Genomic DNA, 21,569 nt, shown 5'->3' with positions numbered 1-21,569 from the left:
AGATGACTAAATGGGCCAGGACGGGGGGGGGGGGTGGGGGGGAGATCAAGCAGGGTATCTGGAGTCCATTGAGGCTCCACTGACTGAGAAATCACCAGGAGCAATAGAAATGTATTGCTCACACTTCTGGAGGCTTGGGCAGTTGAAAATGCGTTATTATTGGCCAGAGAAATGGCTTAGTGGTTAACAGTGTGTACTGTTCCGAGGACTCGAATTCAGTTCCCAGCACCCAAACCAAGTGGCTCACAACTGCCTGCTACTCCAGGTCTGGAGGATCCAATCCAGAAACATGTGCATGGCCCCCTCCCTGAGACACAAACACACGTACATGATTTAAAAATAAAAACAGGGCCAGAGAGTTGGCGCCTTAGTTAAGAACATTGGCCATTCTTGCAGAGGACTCTGCACGACATCACACAACCATGTGGAACTTAGTCTCAGGGGAATCTGACACTGTTATGGGCACTAGGCATGCAGGTGGCCTATTGAGGATAACACCTAACTTGTGGGGGCTGCCAAGGCCCAGGCTCTGACCACAGTAGCTCAGGTAGCACCCACAGAAGTCAGGTGTGAAAGGCTCACCTGTACTGTCACTATGTAGAAAGTGCTGGATTTTGGAGAACTTTGAATGAAGGCTTCTCCGCCAGTACAATTTAAAATGTCTAAGGTCGGGGGCTGGAGAGGTGGCTCAGTGGTTAAGAGCACTAAATCTTTAAAATGTCTAAGGTCTAAGCAGCTTTTCTGAAAACACATGAATACAACACAGCTTGGCCCCTCCTCATCTGGTTCATCAGTGTCCACAGCAATACACCTTTCTCAAGGTAACCAGCTGAGTTAGTCCAGGGACGGAGAGCAGGTACCTCTTAGGCTGCACGCACTCTGAAAATGACCCAGTTAATCCAGGGTGAGCTCTGGCGTGAGGGCAGTGAGCCAGGCAGCCTGAGAAACGGCGGTACAGAATGTGCTTGTCTAAAAGAACTATGGGAGTTTTGACCTAAGCCAGACTGTGAATGTTAAATAGGGCTTGACTAGGGAGGGATCAGTGTGCAGAGCATGACAAGCCCACCCTCCTCAGGGAGGCCCTCTGGGGTTGGCATAAGTTTAGAGGAAGCTTCAGAAATAAGCATAGGAAGTCTTTGATTCTTCTGTTTAAATTACAGTTCTTGCTTGAGAAAATTGGCTTTTACATTTTGTACATGTGCACACATGCACACGAATGCCACAGCATGCATGTGGAAATCAGAGGACAAACTCCAAGAGTAGATTCTCTCCTTCCACCATGTTGGTCCTAGAGACAGAACCCAGGTTTGGAGGTAAGCGCCCTACGTGGTGAGCCTTCTCACAAAACCTCAGTATTTGTTTCCACAGGAATTGTCTTTAGCTTGGATCTTAGAAAACTAGCAGTCTACCCTGAATTCAGTTAGGCTGGGAAGATGCCAGGATTTTACCAGATCATAATCATCAGGTCTGATTCAGTACTGTATCTTTTATTGGAGTCTAACACACCTATTTAGTAAAAACATTTGGTAGTATCTGCTGAATGACCAGATAATTCCCGGATGAATTAGTTCAAGTGTCCAGACACAAGCACAGACTGGAGAGCTGCCTAGGCTGTGCACCAAACAGCTACATCTGCGCCTGCAGGTTTCTGTTGGCGAGCACTCCCACACATCACATACTGTGAATAGTCCATCCCTCCGGCTCCTCCCACCACAGCCACAGCAGTCAGATGAAGTTGAGTTTATTAGGAAAGCATGAGAGCCACCACACCCCAAGTGACAGAGAGAAAATTGAAAATGTCCCTTCCAGCCAACCAGGAGCCTGGCTTCGATCTCCCAGAAGAAACTGGTGGGTTAGCAACAACATTTTCTGGCAAGCACACTGCAGAGCACGAGTCTCAGCCAGGACAGCCCCACCTCCACACAGGCGGAGAGAAGGACCAACTGCTGACAGAATCAGTGCAGAGGCCACTGGAGCTGTAGGGAAGGTCTGAGAGAAAGATTGAGAGGTGCGGAGGACCTTAACGAGCCCCAGCCTTTGCCTCTCAACACCTCAAAAACATTGACAAGCAGTTCCAAACAATGTTACTGAAAAGGGAAAATGCCTAATGCTGTTTCCAAGAGGTCCCTGGACTTCTTCCCCATGCCACATCACAACCCAGGTGCACACGGCAGAGCCCAAAGGCCACTTTTGAAAAAAGAAAAACAAGAAAAGCCCTGTTGCTCTGTGAGGAGAGGAGGAGCGGAAGGCTGCTGGGCCTTTCCCACATAGCCAGTGTTCTGTACAGCAACTTCCCAGCAGCAGCAGGCACAGCTCTAGGTGAGAGTCTCACCCTTTGTCACCTGTGAAGGGAAAACTGACATTTAGATCAAATGCAAAGGGACTAAAGCCATTTTTAGAAAAATCCTATTTTGGATCCTTTGCAGTGAGAAATGGTAGCAAAGGCAGCTTCAGAGTCCCAGACACCTAAATCCAGGCAGAGCATTTAACTTCTGGAAGCCTGTTCTGTTTCTAAGCAGAAATGTATATCCCCTCTGGGGTAGCCTGTCACCATACTCACCCTTGCTTCAATGTACTCTATTCTCCGCTCAAGGGCTGTCAATTTCTCATTTAGTGTCGCGAGTCTTGAACGACAAGACATATCTGGTAAAAGGAGACTAATGTTCAGGGTTAATGTCACTTCAACACCCACGCCCACACAAACCCTCTGGGGTGGAGACGAAATTTATCATTCCAAGTATACATGGGGACGGGGCATATGGCAAGAAACATTTTCAGATCAACTCAGATGCTGTGGAACGCTCAGGGCGGTAGGCAAAGAAGAGCCACCAAGGGAGACCCATCTCTGTCTTGTAGCCAACACTGGTCTTGAACTTAGTTATCTGTCTCAACCTAAATTTATACCACTTTAAAAGGTTGCTAAATTTATGAAAAGTATGAAATTTATGAAATATGCAATGGATGTACAGATGGCTTTGTCAAGCAGCTAACAAGAGAAGGGACCTAATGAGAAAGGAAATCCAGAAGCTCTTCAATCTAAGGCAGTGTCTACCCTCTTAAGTCCCCTGAAAGTTAAGTTAGGGATAAGGTCTAAACGCCCCACACTGGAGAGCACCAGCTGTTTCTTGAGCCCAGAGGCCTGAGTGGAGCTGTGTTCCTGTTCCATGGCATCACAAGCACCACACATGTTGTAAGCATGGGAAGAGATCAAAACTCAAAACCTGAGTATGGTTTTAGGCTGGGGTTACAGAGGCTGGCTTGCCCTAGATCACTCCAAGTTCAATGCCCAGCACTGCAGCAGTGAGTTCAAGGCCAGAGGGATACAACAGAAATTAAGGTAAAAGAGGGAGGGAAACGAGGTCCAGAGAGGGGAGTAAGGAAGGAGATGAGGAACAGAGAGGGTGTCAAAAGCCCATCCCATTCTCCGTGTGTCTGTCTGTCTGTCTGTCTCTACGCTTCATGCTCATGGATCGAGTTGTAAGCTCTTGGCTACTGCTCCAGCCATGCCTGCCTGCCTACTGCCACAATGGTCATGAACTCAACCTCTGAAACTGTGAGCCCCAAAATAAATTCTTTTACAAATTGCCCTGGTCACGGTGTTTGTCATAGCAACTGAAGAAATACAAGTTGGTATCAGGGAGTGGTCTATTGCTGTGTCAGGCCTGACCATACTGCTTTTCAGAGGAACACAGAAGACTTTAGGATAAAAAAGAGGTTGAACACTGCGAGCAGGTCTGAACAGGCCATCTTGACAGGAGCAAACAACCTGCTTGAGTTTAAATTGAAAAGGTTTAGCTAACTTCTTTTGCAGAGAAGATTTAAAGAGCCTATAGCAACTCTGCATGTGGTTATCAGTCATTACTCTTTTGCAGGTCTACAATGAAAAAGAACAAGCAGGGCAAGAAAAAAAACCAACAAAAGTAACAAAATACTGTTTGAGGAAACGATCATCAGGAAATTTAATGTTGGAGCCATGGCTTGTGCTGAAAGAGATAAATGGAATAAGGAGAATGGGTACCCTCAAGGCGAGACCCTACCAAGCTAATCCTGTAAATTATGGAAGAAAAAGGTGTAAGGAAATTTCTGCTCCTAAAAGGCAACAACAAATCAAGAGTTTATAAAAGTTTGGGGCCAGGCTCCATTCCCAACAGGCAGCAGAACCTGGCTGCACTGGTCATGTGGTTCTGGCTATAGAATCATGAAGGATACATGAGAACATGGGTTGTGGAATCTTCCTCCATGACTGAGAGCTGCTGAGGCCAGGTGTGTGGTAGGAGTCCCTGCATGGTAGCCGAGAGCTGCCACTGTGTGCATGGCAAAAGGGAAGCCTAGATTGCACTGGTGATCCCAGGATGTGCTAGAGCTGTGGGATATCTGCTAGGGAGGAAGTAGAAATTGTTATGTTACAATCAGCAGAGCTGTAAGGGAAGAACATATGAGGCCTTCTGATGTCAAAGAGATACAAGATTGGGAGTTTGCCCTGCCTAGTACAGCATTTCCTTACTATGCCACTATTCCTCCCTGTTGGAATGCATATGCTCAAAGGATGTAATTTGCTTTTTATGGGGTTACAATTAGGAGACCAGACATTTAAAGTATATGGAGACCATGGAGACCCACCTACCTATCTTCCTTCCTTCCTGAAACAGCTTCTATCTATGTAGGTAGGCATGGCTGTCCTGGAACTCTATGTAGACTAGGCTCAACCTGAACTCACAGAGATCTGCCTCTTGAGTGTTGGGATTAAAGGCGTGTCCCATTACACCTGACTATGGAGACTTTTCTTGGAGGTTCTAACAGTGGAGGGCAGTTACTCATATACCCTTGGCTGAAGACCTTCCCTCCTCTATTGGGGAAGCTTGTCTTCTCTGACTGAGCCTGTAGCTTTGGGAGGGATGCACACGGAGTGGTGAGGAAGGGGTCACTTGCCTAATGAGCCAGATCAGCCAAACCAACTCCAGCAATCAATCTGGGGAGACAGATGTCACAGCCCTCACATCTGACTATGAAGACTTTTAAACTAAATGCATTTTTGCATTATTATATGGCCACAAGCCTCCAGGAGTCAGGGAGTGGGATAAGGTGGTTTGAATGGGCATGGTCTCCATAGGCTCATATATTTGAATGCTTGGTCCCTGGCTGATGGGACTGTTTGGGAAGGATTAAGAGGTGTGGCCTTGCCAGGCATGATGGCGCACACCTTTAATCCCAGAACTCGGGAGGCAGAGGCAGGCAGATCGCTGTGAGTTCAAGGCCAGACTGGTCTACAAAGTGAGTCTAGGACAGCCAAAGCGACAAAGAAAAGCCCTGTCCCAAAACACCAAAAGAAAAAAAGAAATACTGCCTCAATGCCATGCCTGTCTGCCCGCCCCCCCACCCCACCCCATAAGTCATGGACTCTAATCCTCTGGGACCATGAACCCCAAACGAGCTCCAAATGAAATGCTTTCTTTTCTTTTTAAAGATTTATTTATTTTACATTTGTGAGTGTTCTATCTGCAGGTACCCCTGCATGCCAGAAGAGGGCATCAGATCTCATTATAGATGGTTGTGAGCTACCATATGATTGCTGGGAATTGAACTCAGGAGCTCTGGAAAAGCAAACAGTGCTTTTAACCACTAGGCATTTCTCCAGCCCTGGCATGCCTGCTTTTATAAATTCCTTTGGCCATGGCATTTTGTCACAATAATTGAAGCTATGCAGTTACTACCACTGGAAGAAACTGCTTGAACAATACCAACATAGGCCCTTCTAAACTACAGAAGTCTTTTTAACTTGCTTTACTTTTCTAATCTTTCTTAAAATGTGTATTTTATTTATTATAATTTATTCACATTACATCCCAATTGTTATCCTCTCCCTCTTATCTTCCCTTTCCCACCCTCCTTCCCTCTTCTGCCTTTTCCCTTCCCCTAGACCTCTGATAGGGGGAGCCCTCCTATCCCAACTATCTGGTGACAACCTATTAGGTCCATCAGGATAGCCTGATGAGTCGGCACCCTTCCACTGTGTGCCCACTAGGCCACCTTGCTAAGGGGTAGTGACCAAATCGTCGGCACCCAAGTGCATGTCAGAGGTTCAGCAGCAGCTCCCCCTACCCACCACGTGGAGAACTGGCAGTCCATTGGCTACATCTGAACAGAGGTCTTGGTTCTCTGCATGCCTTGGCTGGTGCATCAGTTTATGCAGGTCCCCTATACCCAGATCCACAGCCCTTGATGGTTTCCTGTGGAGCTCCGGCTCCCTCTTGGACTTTCCATGCCCCAACTCTTCCCTAAAACTCTCAGTGCTCTGCCTAGAGTCCAGCTTCAAGTCCCAGTATCTGTCCCAACCCCCCACTGGGTGGAGTCCCTCAGAGGACATCTATGTTGGGCTAATATCCACTTATGAGCATGCATGTTTTTCTGGGTCTGGGATACATCACTTAGGATGATTGTTTCTAGTTCCATTGATTTGTCTGCAAATTTCAAGATTTCCTTGGGTTTTGTTTTGTTTTCAAGACAGGGTCTCTCTGTGTAGCCTGGGCTGTCCTAGACTCACTCTGTAAACCAGGCTGGCCTCAAACTTACAGTGATCCTCCTGCCTCTGCCTCCTGAGTGGTGGTATTAAAGGTGTGTGCCACGACGCCTGGCTGATTTCCTTGTTTTTAAGAGCTGAGTAATATTCCATGTGTCTACCAAGAAGAGACTTGATACCCTATGAGCATATACAGGGGGAGGAAATCCCCCTCAGTCACAGTCATAGTGGAGGGGAGTAAGGGGAAAAAGGGAGGGAGGGAGGAATGGGATGTAATATGAATAAATTAATAAAATATATTTAAAAATATTCCATTGTGTAAATGCACCACAGTTTCTTTATCCATTCTTTGGTTGAGGGACATCTAGGTTGTTTCCAGATTGTGGCTATTACAAATACAGCTGCTATGAACATAGTTGAGCAAATGTCCTTGCTGTATGGTGGAGCATCTTTATGGTATATGCCTAGGAGTGGTTTAGCTAGGTCTTATTCAATCAGTATCAAATACTAGATGGAACCAAGATTCCATCTGTGAAAAGCAGCCTTGACTCATTTTTCCTCCAATCTTCTTTCACTACCTATCCCAAAATGTAACCTAAACTCCCCTAAAATCACCCCCCCATCCCTCCCATTCTCTCTGTCTCCCCCCCCCCCCCCCCCCCAGTTTTTCCAGACAGGATCTGTCTGTGTCGCTTTGGCTATCCTGGACTCACGTTGTAGGCCAGGCTGGCCTCGAACTCAAAACAACAGACTTGCATTTGCCTCCCAGAGTGCTGGGTAGGTAAAAGTCCCCTTTCTTCTCAACTGTCCTCAACACGAGAGAAAGGCAAACGTGATGGCTACTTGCTACCACCTCCTCCAACGCACAGCTCTATCTCAATTGCCTTTATTTTTTTAGGTCTAAAATAACTGAGATTGCTCTGAACAGTTTCCCACATGAGACTCCCACACAGTTTCAACAGGGAACTAACAATTTTCCTTTTCATCTCTCCTCCGGCTGGTTCTGCAAAAGCACTTTAGCATTCACTCTGACAAATCTTCCTACACTGATCCAGCCTCGACTTTCATCTCATCTCATCATTGTCTTCACCAAGGCTTGGCTAGAAATTTGCCTGAGAGGTCTTACCAGAAAAACAGCCTTTTCCCCACTCAGAATGTATCTAAATTCTTAAGGACGAACTTTTCATTCTTGAGTTACTTGGGAGGGGAGGGGGCTGAGTAGATGCCTCAATGGTTAAACCACCTGCACGAGGGTAGGAGTTCAGATACCAAATAACCCATGTAGATGCCAGCTGGGCATGGCAGCCTGCCTGTAATTCCAGCCTCAGAAGGCTGAGCTGGGATCCCAGAGCAAGAGCTAGCAAGACTAGCCTTCCTGTCAGTGAGCTCTGGGTTTGACTAAGAGATGGTGGGGGTTGGTCTGGTCCTGAGTATTCTGATGCTAATTCCTGCCCAGAGCAGCAGAAGCCAGGCCTTCTCACACATTCTCCCTTACCCCTGTCTGTTGTGTAAATCTTGCTCTACCTATTTAAAGTTGGTAGGTTAATACAAAATGCTGAAACTTGGGATTTGGCAGGAGAAAGAGAGGCAGAGTTTGGGGTTTGCAGGCCTGGTGTCAGGGAGGGAGGGAGAGAGGAGACAGGTACAGGAGGAAGAGAAAGGAGGAAGAGGTCTCCATATATTGGCAGGGAGAGAAGCACATGGCTGGAAAGAGGCCCAGATGGGAATGATTAAAGCAGATGGCCTGGGACGGGGGCTGGGAAGTAATAAGGAGTGTTTCATATCTGCTCAGTCCCAGGGAAAATGAGGCTATTTTAAAATATAACAGGTGCCTGTGTCTTTCTTGATTATGATAGCGGGTTAGATAATACCACCATAATTATTGGCTAACTTAGATATTTTTACATTTACTACAACAGAGAGACCCTGCTTCGGTGAAGAGGTGGAAGGGCAGTACCTTGTACATAAGGTGTACACACACACACACACACACACACACACAAAAGCATACACATTCCTATACCACATACCTACATTAAAAATGGGGCACGTGTAAAAATAAGGATGTATATTTCCTTTACTTCTGTATTAAAACCATAAACAAATGCCCCACATGAAGAGGAATGGTTTGAAAGAGTACAGGTCTCCCAGAGACTATAGGATCAAAGATGTCCTCACTCCTCAGTATTTGCTCACCACCCAATCTCTCACATTCTTTGCATTTTCCCCCTTTGGTTTCCTCCTCACTCTTTCTCACATTCACCTGTGTCATTACCACTCTTCACAATCCTTTTCAAACTTAGTTTCACTGACATGTAGTTCACATGCCATACATTTACCTGCACAAAGCACAGGTGTCATGGTTCGCAGCTCCCTGGCAGAGCTGGGCAACCATTACCATCACCTAGTTGCAGGAATCCCATTGTCCCCAAGGGGAACTTTGCACTTGCTTTATTCCCCACTCTGCTTCCCCATGGCCCGTGGAAACCACTACCAGGCCAACACACCAGTGTATTCTGGGCACTTTGCTTTCTTTCTTCCCTTTGGTGGTACAAGATGAGTCTCCCGTCTCCACTGTAAACAATTACAACTCAGCTCTGTCTCCAAACTTTTCTGTTATTTTTTTCTGCCAAGACAGGTGTTTCTGTGTGGTAACCCTCACTGGCCTGAAGCTCACTACCTGAAACTTACAGCAATACTCTGGCTTCTGCCTCCCAAGTCTGTGGTTAGAAGAGCGTGGCACCATGTTTGGCTCCCTGCCCCTCTTTCTTTTGTATTTTGTCTCAGGTAGCTCAGATTGGCCTACACCTCACTATGTAGCTGAAGATGGTTACTAGGTGTTACTAAGATTACAGGTGGGCAATACAATGCTAGGCCCTTCTTTTTAAATTTGTTGTTGTTGGTTTTGTTTTGTTTGTTTTTCAAGACAAGGGCTCTCCGTATAGCCTTGGTTGTCTAGGCAGGCCTTGAACTCACAGCGATCTGCTTGCCTCTGCCTCCCTGAGCACTGGGATTAAAGGTGTGCTCTATCATGCCACATCGCTTCCACATACGTGGAAGTCAAAGGACAAATTTTGGGAGTGGTTCTTTTCTTCCACCATATAGATCCCAGAGACTGAGCTCAGGTGGTCAGGCTTAACAGCAAGTACCTAACCCACTGAACCATCTCACTGACTCAACACTGACATTTCTGTCAGGACTAACCAATAGGCCCAGAGTTCCATCTAATAGGATGTTTGGAAGCTCAAAAGCAAATAAACAATGTTTCTAACAATTGTACTTTCCATAAAAAGAGAAACACAAAAATTATAGGAGGAGAGATCCAGGAAGGGCTCTTTCCTAGAGAGCTGTGCTGCTCCACCTGTCAGTCAGAAGCCCAAATACTGCTCTGATCTATATGGATCAACACTGTTGAGGAAGACAATGCCCAGCTCCAGACACAGGCTCTGTGGAATATGCCTGGAGTTAAGTACGAGTGTGGTTTATAGGCTGGGTGCTGTCCACCTCACATGTTTAAGACCATCCAACACCCACTACCTTAAATAAAAATAACAGGGCAGTCTATAGGCTAGCCTGGAACTCACTATGTAGCCCAGGGTAGCTTTGAACTAGAAATCCTATCTCATCTGTCTGAGTTCTGGGACTGCAGATGAGTGCCAATATACCTGGCTCTTGACTTGTTTTTGAAGTTAAGTTTTAGTTCTTGGATGAGTTTTGGAAGTGAAGCATTTGAGATCTACAAAAGAGAAATGTCCCTTTTCCTGCTTCATAAAATGAGGAAATCTCTGGTGAGCTATCTCTATCAAATGAATATGAGTCTCGTTTTGCAGAGAAGAAAATTGATTTGGGGCTTTCTGCTGCATCCTAGATTGGGGAAATGAGCAAGATTCCATTATTCTTAGGAGCAACAAGAAATGGCCTATGTGGCTGTTATCTTCCCTGAAAATATTAAAGACCCAATGTCTAGAGTCATTAGTAGGTGGTTTTTAAATTTATTGAAGTTAATACTTTAAAGAAAGGAGTAACTAATTAGAAGGCACAAACTCATTATGATACACATTTAAAAGTTAATTTAACTACTAGCTGAGCCTTTAGGCAAGTTCCTGGTTGACAATCTCATGAGTTTACAGAGATGTCACTAGGCTGAGAAGCTCTGAGTCCTAAAGATAAACCAGTCTGGTGGTGGGACATAGATGACTTAGAAGAACTGTATGGGATATCATGTCCCATTGTACGCCCTCTTCATGCCTCATGTATTGATGAGGCGTGTACCACTTATGATTACCTAATTCGGTGGTACAAAGATGCTATAGTTTAGTTTGAGGAGGTATTTGGAGTTCTTTGAAAATTACAGCAAACCCAAGTCCCTACCCTTACCCTTATAGGGTAAGTAACCATCAGCTCTAAAGGGGAATGAATTATTCTTTCTAGATGGCTAATGACTGTCTGAACTACCTTTACTCTTGGAATCCAGCTTGTGTGAGGAAAGTCACAATCTATGGCTACATTTCAGATGTCAAACAGCCACCTGAATCTGAGGCCACAGAGATGATGACGCAGGCACACCTAACACTGCTCTGTATTTTGGATTGTGTGAAGTTTCTAAAAAACATCACCACAGACTATAGTTCTTTATTTTTAGAATCTGCCCTGATTCTAAGGCTAATGTGTACAAAGGGGAAAACAGTGAATCTTAATTTTATAATCTGTTTTTATACTTAGTTAACAAATACAGCATGCATGTTGTAACCCAGCTGTGTCAGACTGTGTGAAAAATATGTAAATAATCTTGCGAAGGAAGAAGCATTTGAGCCTACAAGGTGGAGACTTAACCTTAAGCAACGTGGTTAGACCTTTTCTCAAAAAAGGAAAAAAAAAAAAAAGTAAAAAAGAACAGGGCATGATGGTGTAGGGCCGCAATGCCAGAACTCAGGCGGCAGAGGGCCAGTCCAGTCTACAGAGCAAGCTCCAGGCAATCCATACAAGACCTTGTAACAAAAGATCTTGCAGAAAACCTTGTCTCAAATAAACAGCAACAACAAAATAACAGAAGCCTTCAGACTGGGTGTTCCACAGCAGTTATGTAACCATCCACAGGAAGGGAAAGACAGGGAGGCCTTGTCTCCCAAGCTCCTAACAAGAAGATATCAAACCAAGGAAAGAAGAACAAAGAGCAGGGTCACTTAGGGAAGCTGAGGCAGGGGACCACAAGCTGGAGGCCATGTGGGACACTCTTGGCCAGCATGGGTATACATGCCACCCTACTTCAAACAAGCAGAGAAGATGAAGGAGGGAGAGGAGAACAGAGTGGAGAAGGAAAGAGACGAGCAGGAGGAGAAAGAAAGTGAACAGTATTCCAAAGAGATTTACAACTGTGGCCAGCAGTGGTAGTGGACGTCTATTATGCCAGCCCTCAGAGGAAGATTCAAAGTTCTAGACCATCCTGGAAACTTAGTGAGACACTGTCTGACAATCTGTGTCAGAAATAAGACATACTTTCTTGGGGTGTACATGTTAAGTTAAATGTATGTAGACTAAGGCTTAATGCAGCCAGGCATGGAGGCACAAGCCTATAGTCTCAGTTACAGAGATGAAGCAGGATTTAAGCCTGGCCAGGGGTTAGAGACCAACTTGTTGCAAGCTGAAATCCCAAGTCAAAACCAAAATAATGTTTATTAGTGCAGGCTGGTAACACAGATGGAGTAGCATTTATGAACTGGATCCCTAGCACCAACACAAAGGCGGGTGTGGTGCTGCATACCTTTACTGCCAGTACTCGGGAGGTAGATCTCTGTGGGTTTGAGGTCAGCCTGGTCTACACAGTATGAATTCCAGGCCAGCCAAGGCAACACAGCAAGTCCTTGTCTCAAAAAACAGAAACAAAACCAGAAGCCTTCAGATTTTGATTGTTTCATGACAGATAAGCAGCCATCTAAGGAAGGGACCAGCTTAATGGTGCAATTCATTTAGAATGGAGTTGCCATTACCAAGACTCAGATTTGGAACAGAGATATTATGTCACTCTTTTGTTTGTTTTTCGAGATAGGGTTTCTCTGTGTAGCCTTGACTGTCCTGGACTCACTTTGTAGACCAGGTTGGCCTCGAAGTCACAGGGATCCACCACCCTCTGCCTCCCGAGTGCTGGGATTAAAGGTATGAACCCATGCCCACCTTATTATGTAACTCTTAAACTGTGAAAAGCAGCTCCAATTTAACTTGGGAATTTTGGTGCTTTGCTGATTGAACAGACATTAATACTTTGGTTAGACACTGTATGCACACCTCTGATATTAACTCTGCCAGATAAATGAAGAAATAATTTGAACAGACATTAATACTTTGGTTAGACACTGTATGCACACCTCTGATATTAACTCTGCCAGATAAATAAAGAAATAATTTTATGATTTTGTTTGTTAAAACATTCCCCTTTGGCGCACGCCTGTAATCCCAGCACTCTAGGAGACAAGGCAGGCAGATCTCTGTGAGTTTGAGGCCAGCCTGGTCTACAAAGCAAGTCCAAAACAGCCAAGGCTAGACAGAGAAAGCCTGTCTGGAAAAACAACAAACTTTCCCCTTGAGTGACTTTTCAGACTGCTTCCCACTGCTTCTCCAGACTAAGCCAAAGATTCAAAGCTGTGACCCTAACACAATCCAATCTGCCCCCAGCACAGAACACTTTGGGCTTTGGGGGTTTGTTTTGCTTTGTTTTTCTGAGACACGGTCTCATTCTTTAGCTAGATTGGCCTTAAACCTACAGCAATTCTCTTGCCTCAGCCAGGTAGGATTACAGGCATAAGCTACCACATATTTTCATTTGATGCTTATGTGAGGGAATATTAATCAGAGAGGAATGCTGATTAAAAAAAAAAAAAAGTTCAATATTCCAGTTCTCTAGCAAATTCGGAGAAATCAACTACGTGAACCGACACTGAAACAGTTTACACAGATGAGAAGCAAACAACTCAAAGAGCGGCAGTGGTAGAGGGCATCTAACAGTCACAAGGAGCCGAAACTAAAACCTCTGCAGGCAAACTAGACTACGGCAGCAGGGCAAACGATTGCTCCACAAACAAGGATCTAATGTCATCAGGTCTAACTGCAGACCCACCTGCCTTCCCCTCTGAACCGTAGTCCCTTCCCTTCTATCCCCTAAATCGACTTCTTTTGGGGGATACATGGACGCTCTTTTATTGACTAGTACAACTCCACAGCAACTTATAGGTGTGACGCTGTGCCACTCACACACACATTAACCTCCATTCCCTGTTGAGTGCACATATCCATGTAAGATTATATATAGCCCTATACACTCTGTAAGTGCATTTTTAACAACAACAACAATGAAGGTTCTGGCCAGGTGTGGTGGTTCACACCTCTAATCCCAGTACTTGGGAGGCAGAGCCAAGAGGGTCATCACAAATTAGAGGCCATACTGATCTGCAGAGTTCAGGACAGCACAGAGTGATAGACATGAATTATCTCGGGGGGAAAAAAAAAAAGAAGTTGAGGCAGGAAAATCAAGAGCACCAGCAATTTACCAAGACACAAGACAAAATGGGTAGTGATCATGGGATGAAGGGATAGATTAAGATTTCTTGTTTATCTGTGTATGTATGTTGTATGCAAAGGTGGGTGTAGGCATGTGCCATGGCACCAATGTCTAGTCAGAGGACAACCTGTGGGGGTGGTTCTCCCCTTTCACCTGGTGGGTCCTGAGGACCCAAACAGAAGGAAGAAAACTTTTTAAGGAGTGAGGGATGCCAGGGTCTTGTGCATGCTACCCAGGTGCCCAACCCTGGGATGTACCCCATAATTGAAGCTGTTGCTCTGTCACCTTCCATTATAGTACTTAAGACTCATCCGTTCTCTAGACAGAAATCAATCGATTCATTTAAAAATTTTCCAGAATACAGCACTCTCTCCCATTTACTCTAAGATGCCAAAAGTTGCTAATTAGTAAAGCCCAAGTACCCTAGTTGAAAAAGATCACCAGGTGCCATCTGCACTTCTTGTGTTGTGGAGGAAAGTCCCTGAGGGAAACCTTCCAGAGACCATAAGGAGTCTGTGACAGGCTTTCTGCCCAGAAGGCTAGGCACAAACGGCAGAAAGAAACGAGGACTGTCACCAGCTGGCCACATCTAGGAATAGTTTTGGAAAAGTGGACTCTGCTGAAAGCATCTGCCCTGTTAAATCCGACGAACCAGACAGAAGCATCCAGTACACCTACCATGAAATCGATACAGGGCTACAAAAGGTTATTTTCAAGGCCCGAGGGGACCCCAGCCCTGCCTCTGACACCGTCCCTTACCACCCTCAGCACTGTCACCAAAGGGAGACGGAGAGGAATGAACGGCTGGGGAATGGGGGCAATAGAAGGCACAGCACTAAGGGGCTTGACCCTGAAGGAGAGGGAGAACTATAGGAGTCCCTGACAGTAAGCGCGACCGTCACCCGGCTGCGCACTGCGTGCTAAGTGGAGACTGGCATGGAAGCGCAGCGCAAACCAGGACGGGTGATGGATGGGCCTAGGAGGCTGGGCAGTGGGCGTTCTGAAGTGCGCAAGCGGGGCATGGCAATGGGCAGGGTAGACCCCCGGAGACCGCCTAGTGAGGCTCGGGGTGAGGGGACTGGGGCAGGCCGGGCGCGAAGAGGAAGCGAGCAGCCGGGACGCCGCGCCTCTCCTCGGCGCGGCCCGCCGCCTCCAATGCCTCCCTCCTCCCAGCCTCCCCTGTTCGCCCGCTGACCGAAAGAGTTGAGAAAGTCCGAGATTTTCTTGATGCTGCTGGTGATGATTTCAATATACTCCCGGTTCGCCCAGTCCTGGTGAATCTCTCGCTGCACCGGATCCTCTTGTCCCGCCATGGCGGCCGCCTGGAGGAAGAGTGACTGCGCAGGCGCTGCGACCTCCACAGGCCGCCAGAGCGCCTGCGCCGCCAGCCGGCACCCGAGAGTTCGAGCCCCATAATGGCCTGGCTTAGCGGTGCGCATGCGTACAGTAACTCCCTTTGCCCTGCTCTAGCTTGGCTCCCAAGCTGGGGAAAAACAAGAATCCTCCACTCTCAAGGTTCAGACCGAGAGCTCCCCAGCCCCCAGCCTCACGACCACGCTGATCACTAGGGGTTCTTGTCGTTATGGGGCGCTCACACGCCCCTGTCTCCGCCCAGGCTAGCTCCGAGCTCTCTTGGCACCTTGACAGCAAAGATGGGCAGAGTCCATGAATCCCGTAAATTTAAAATGCTTTTCATGTTGGGTTACAACCCTGCTCATTTTTGTTTTCTTTTTAAAATGTTTGTTTTGTTTTGTTTTGTTTTGTTTTTTGAGACATGGTCTCTCCGGGTAGCCCTGGCTGTCCTAGAACTCACTCTGTAGACCAGGCTGGACTCGAATTCAGAGATCCACCTGCCTCTGCCTCCGAAGTGATGAGATTAAAGGCATGTGCCACCACTGCTAGGCTAAAGTTATTTTATTCATATTATTTGTGTGTGTGAGTCACTCCCCCCCCCCCCGCCCACCCCTCCCGTAGCACAACATGCGCGTGAAAGTCAGAGGACAGCTTGCAGGAGTGAGCTCCTCACCTTTCACCTTGTGGGATAGACCCACCCTGTGGGTCATCAGGCTTGGTGGTAAGTGTCTTTATTTGTCGAGACATCCCACCGACTCTGAATCTTCATACTTAAAATTACTTTGAATACCATGGTATGATAGGCTACCTTACATTTACAAAATGAGCAAAATACATTTTTTGTTTTGTTTTGTTTTTGTTTTTTGAGACAGGGTTTCTCTGTGTTAGCCTTGGCTGTCCTGGACTCACTTTGTAGACCAGGCTGGCCTTGAACTCATAGCGATCCACCTGCCTCTGCCTCCCAGGTGCTTGGATTAATGGTGTGTGCCACCACACCCAGCCCTTCTTTCTGCTTCTTGCTCCCTATGTGATTTCTTTCTCCCTACAGATTCTTGCCATTTTCCAGGGCCAATGGCAGAGCTTTGTTTTGCTCTGTGTGTGTGTGTGTGTGTGTGTGTGTGTATCCTTCTTTCTAAGAAAGCTGGCTCAGCTATTTCACTGCAGTTCATTAGTGTGAGGAGACTCTGGCTTTGCTGGATAGCGGTGGTGGTAAAAGCAAATGGTACCTCCCAGAATATGTCCCTTAGATCTATCTGGGCATGCTGCACAGAAGACTTTGTACAGATCATTGTAACCGTACAAATACCTCTTTATCCAACAATTCTAATCATCTGATCTTGGCTTTGGGGACTTTCATATTAAAAAAAAATAATAATAATGTGCAGTAACCACAGTTTCAGTTGTCTTTTAAATAGCAGGTGTCTCTTAACCAGGAGGAAGATAAAAGCAGACTGAGAAAACACAATTCAAAAACACTCATCTCTCTTCACCATTTCCTGCTTGCTCTGGTTTCTGAGTTCCATTCAAAAATTTTTTTGTTTACACATTCTGTAATGGGGCATATATGTATACACAGTGGGCACTGGACAAACCCAGATCTCTGCCTGACCCCAATTCTTTACTCCTCTGTCTCAGCAGACATTACCTCAAGTCCGTCTTTATGGTTAAAGTGTTTTCCCATTGTGCTTTGCTGTGTATTCCAGCTGGCCTTAGCCTCAGGCCAGACCTCCTGAGGGCTGGGATTACAAACCTGTATCAAAATGCCCAGCTGTCCCTCAATTTTTATAATGAAATGAGTTCTAGAGCAGAGGAGATGCAGGGCTAATTCTGTGTCTAAGAGCAGGTAAGTTGTCAGTTCATCTGTTCAATCCTTCCTCCAGACACTTGCAGACTATGAGACTGAAATAATTGCGGGTTGGGGAGACTCCTGCTTCCCACAGTCACGCATGACAATAGAAGTGCTCAGAGCATTGACTTTTCTATGGTAAGAGGTTTCTTGGCGTTCGACATGAGACAGAAGCATCTTGAGGTTTAGCAGAAGACAGAAGGAAGTATGGGGCTGGAGAGATGGCTTAGCTGTTGAGAGTACTTGATGCTCTTGTATAGGTCCCGGTTTCTGATGGCCCTTTTCTGGCTCCAAGGTCTCCTGTACAGGCATACTACACACACATACATCCACACAGGCTTTATGTTTACGTTTATAAACTTAATATTGTGAAGGTAAAGACAACAAATTTTCAGTCAGAAAGTTGTATTTTTTTTCTTACCAAGTGAGCATTTATAATTGTTTTCTTGCACTGGAGCCCATTACAGTAAATAAAACCTTTCTGAACACTGGAACACACTGAGCTAGGCTATAATGAAGAAAGGTTAACTTTTATTTATTTATTTATTTTTGGTTTTTCGAGACAAGGTTTCTCTGTGTAGCCTTGGCTGTCCTGGACTTGCACTGTAGACCAGGCTGGCCTCAAACTCACAGGGATCCACCTGCCTCTGCCTCCCGAGTGCTTGGGATTAAAGGCGTGCGTCACTACCGCCGGGCAAAAGGTTAACTTTTTAAAAAAATTTTATTTATTTTCATTTTATGTCCATTGATGTTTTGCCCGCATGTCTGTCTGTGTGAGGGTATCAGATCTTGGAGTTACAGACAGTTGTGAGCATCCATGTGGGTGCTGGGAATTGAACTCTGGTCCTTTGGAAGAGCAGTCAGTGCTCTTAACCGCTGAGCCATCTCTCCAGCCCCGCAAGGTTAACTTTTAACACTAACTTTGGGTCTTGGAACTTCTACACTTGACCACAGCCTTTGCCATGAGGGGTTTATTCTCTGTGCCTCCATCAAACACACACAGTGGTTCTAGAGCTATCCTGCCCCTAAGGCCTCCAAGAAGGGCGCCTCCAGCCCCCGCCCCACCCCGCCCCGCCCCGCCCCCGCTGTACTGAGTCACAAAGGCGGTTGCCAGGCGCCAGGTCAGAAAGAATAGGCAGCTACCCTGGATCGTGCAATCCGCGAGTTCAGTAGGTGAGCTCCTGGCTCCGAAGGTGATGGTTGGGCCTGGGCCGGGCCCCCACCGCTGCCCGGGCCTTGGCCAGGGCCGAGTGGCTCCCGCTCCTTGGGAGGGACTTCCAGGGAGTCAGCCTTGTTCTCCAAGCACTGCAGCCGCTCAGGATCTTTTCACAGTTCACGAGGACTTCCCCTGCACGTTGGCACTGCCTTCCCCTTTCCCAGGTGGGGAAATAGAGGGTCTGGGCTTGCATTTATTTATTTAAAATAGAAGGTAGGAGCCAATAAAAAGAAACCCTCTTTGGACAGGGGAACCAGGTGTTCCCTATGTGGAGCTAGTACAGCAGCTTGTGCAGAATCCCTAGGTTCATCCCTCACCCCTGGAATGGACTATAGTTACTCCTTCAGATGCTAGGGACTGGGGTAGAACCATTTGAATTTAAGCCTTGTTTGAAGGAGTGGAAAGACCTTAAGCCCAATGCCCTCCCCTCCCCCGTCCCACCCAGTGTTTAGAGGCATTAATACTCTCCATCCTCCTTGCCATGGTAGTGTACCAGAGGCTCCCTCTCGGATGTTTTCTATATTTTCAGACAAGATCTTACCATATGCAGCTTAGGCTGTTATTGAACTCATAGCAATCCTCCTGCTTCAGCCTATCAAGTGCTGAGATGATAAGCATTGGCAATGTGCTCTTAAATTCAAGATATCCAGGACTGGATGCTTTTCATAAGCAGTTAGGAATAGGTAGCTGTCTTTCTGTGTCAGTTTCTTTTCCTAAGGCAGCCCAGATATAGGAAACTTGGCGACTGCATAGACCAAGAAATGCTATCGGAGGAAATCAGCCAATTAACTTCATCCTAATCATCGTCAAAGGGCACTTTCATTTTGAAATGTTACCAGCATTCTTTCTTTCTTCTTCTTTCTTCTTTTTAAAATCAGGGTTTCTCTTGTGTAGCTTTGGTTGTCCTGGACTCACTCTGTAGACCAGGCTGGCCTCGAACTCACAGAGATCTGCTTTTCTCTGCCTTCCTGGAACTAAAGGCATGCATCACCAAGCCCGGCTTTTTTTTTTTTTTTTTTTAAGTGAACCTTACAGTGAAGGTGTCAGCCTTTTGATGGGCAGGATATTGCCGCTGTATTTTGTGGCAGAAAGAGGAGGGGACAAAGACTTAGGCACAGCTGAAAACAAAAAGGACCTACCTGCAACGGCCCCAATGGTGCAATGGGTTAATAATGCATGGACTTATATAGAAATGGGACCTGGCTGGGCAGTGATGGTGTACGCCTTCAATCCCAGCACTTGGGAGGCAGAGGCAGGTGGAGCTGTAATGGCCCTTCACATAAGAAAGTGAAGGGGGCAGGGGGAGAAGCTAGCTCTTCCTGAATTCAGAAGACAGTCAATTTGGAAATAGAATGATAGAAAATCAAAATTCTACTTGGATAAATGGAGTTAAAATATCCTCCCAGCACCTTGGGTTTTTTGTTTATTTGTTTTGTTTTTTCAAGACAGGGCTTCTCTGTGTAGCCCTGGAACTCACTCTGTATACCAGCCTGGCCTTGAGCTCATAGAGATCACCTGCTTCTGCCTCCCAAGTGTTAATATAGTAGGCAGTGGGGCACCGTGACGCACAGTGATGCCCATACACAAAGGCAGGTGGATGACTGTGAGTTCAGGCCAGCCTGGTCTACAGAATGAATCCAGGATAGCCAAGGCTACACAGAGAAACACTGTGTGTGTGTATATATACACATACACACACATACACTGTATATATATATGTGTGTGTGTGTGTATACCACCAAGCCGTGTACTGTTTTTTCTTGGATGTCTCCATAAGGACTAGTGAAAACTGGAGGTTGCTTTAAAGTCACACTGTAAGTAGTCTACAAACTGTAAGGTGCAAGAGAATCATTGGAGGATTCGTCTACATGCAAACATTTGGGTCCTATGCCACATTTCACTCAGTAGGTCTGAGATGGGCCCCCAAGAGCTTGCATTCCCATCAAATCCCTAATGGTGTTAAAATTGCTAGTTCAGGAGACAGCACTGATGAAGAATCAATTACAAATTACAAATGCTTGTAAGACTTGGGGCTGTTTCTTCTCGTCAAATAAGGTCTCATCATGAAGTCCAGCCATTTTTGCCCCTACCCCAAGGCATTCATTGAGATACTCCATTTCACACAATCTGTATCACCTGTAGATACAAGGCTTGGAAAAGGTTTAATGCAGTCTTAGCATGCACAGCAGTTGCCATATTCATTGTTTGTTGGCCTTTATAGACTTACTGACCGGTGTCATGTACTGGCATCTATCCAGTGAGTTGTAAGTCAGTATGAGACAGTTGTAAAGGCACACAACCATGCCTCTCCCCTCCCCCAAAGCACAGCAGGGAATTTTCATGTCTGACTTCTTTCCTTTAGGACTGTCAATGGCAGGCTACCAGCTCTGGTCACCATGGACCCCACTGGATGAGAGCTTCCAATGGCTGCGGCACACAACACCTACCCCTTCCTCCAAACACCCTTTTAGGGCCTCTCCTTGTCTTCCCCAAACCCCTTCTGACCTTGAAGTACAGTTATGCTTTAAAGAAGTTACAGTTGTCCTAGACAGCCCACTTGTGGAACCTGGAGAGAGCCCCAAGCTACCCTGTCACACATCAGAGCTCCGAGCCTCGAATAACAAGAAAGGACTGGTGAGGAAGCCCCAGCCAGTCCGCCTCAATGGAGTGGATTCTGTTTTTGGTAGGGTCATCACCGCCCAGCCACCCAAATGGACTGGCACTTTCAGAGTTTCAGACAAGTCAGCTTTCTGCAAAATTATCAGCAGGGAGCACCAGTGGCCCACTGGACTCAAGGAGCCTCAGATTCAGATGACAGTGACTATGTGCAAACAGATGCTACGCTCAATCCTCCTGCTGTATGCGACCTACAAGAAGTGCACCTTTGCCTTGCAGCACTCCAAGTAAAGGGTCCCCATCTGACCCCTGTGCTCCACACCATGCTCTCTGGTATGTACCCAAAGTTTACACAGACCTATTCACATAAATCAAATTGTGATATCATGCCAGATATCTTGCCTTTTGGTCATGCTGTGACAATTTAGGAGTTCCCCTTCTCCCTTTTTTTTCAGAAACAGGACCTATG

The 21,569-nt window shown here is 46.3% G+C and overlaps 2 protein-coding genes across 2 annotated transcripts; one reads left to right on the top strand and one right to left on the bottom strand.

Moving 5' to 3' along the window:
• Positions 1–1,725: 1,725 nt before the first annotated feature.
• Positions 1,726–15,431, bottom strand: Brk1 (BRICK1 subunit of SCAR/WAVE actin nucleating complex). Its single transcript, XM_051155091.1, has 3 exons — positions 15,265–15,431; positions 2,561–2,643; positions 1,726–2,342 (listed from the first exon to the last, which is right to left on the bottom strand). The coding sequence occupies exons 1-3, from the start codon at positions 15,380–15,382 to the stop codon at positions 2,316–2,318; spliced, it is 228 nt and encodes a 75-aa protein (XP_051011048.1). The 5' UTR covers positions 15,383–15,431; the 3' UTR covers positions 1,726–2,315.
• Fancd2os (FANCD2 opposite strand) lies at positions 14,456–21,530 on the top strand. Its single transcript, XM_051155090.1, has 2 exons — positions 14,456–14,774; positions 20,847–21,530. The coding sequence occupies exon 2, from the start codon at positions 20,855–20,857 to the stop codon at positions 21,389–21,391; it is 537 nt and encodes a 178-aa protein (XP_051011047.1). The 5' UTR covers positions 14,456–14,774; positions 20,847–20,854; the 3' UTR covers positions 21,392–21,530.
• Positions 21,531–21,569: the final 39 nt, after the last annotated feature.

The sequence above is a fragment of the Acomys russatus genome, chromosome 13 (assembly GCF_903995435.1).
Source record: "Acomys russatus chromosome 13, mAcoRus1.1, whole genome shotgun sequence".
In the NCBI taxonomy this organism is placed as follows: domain Eukaryota; kingdom Metazoa; phylum Chordata; class Mammalia; order Rodentia; family Muridae; genus Acomys; species Acomys russatus.
This window is presented reverse-complemented; position numbering and strand designations above follow the sequence as displayed.

What these genes read in the sequence shown, in the direction of transcription:
- Fancd2os (XM_051155090.1), top strand. Translation starts at nt 20,855, where the DNA reads ATGGCAGGCTACCAGCTCTGGTCACCATGGACCCCACTGGATGAGAGC.
- Brk1 (XM_051155091.1), bottom strand. Translation starts at nt 15,382, where the DNA reads ATGGCGGGACAAGAGGATCCGGTGCAGCGAGAGATTCACCAGGACTGG. An exon ending in GGACTTTCTCAACTCTTTCG is followed by an intron (nt 2,644 to 15,264) that starts GTCAGCGGGCGA and finishes TCCTTTTACCAG; the next exon opens with ATATGTCTTGTCGTTCAAGA. An exon ending in TAGAGTACATTGAAGCAAGG is followed by an intron (nt 2,343 to 2,560) that starts GTGAGTATGGTG and finishes TTCCCTTCACAG; the next exon opens with GTGACAAAGGGTGAGACTCT.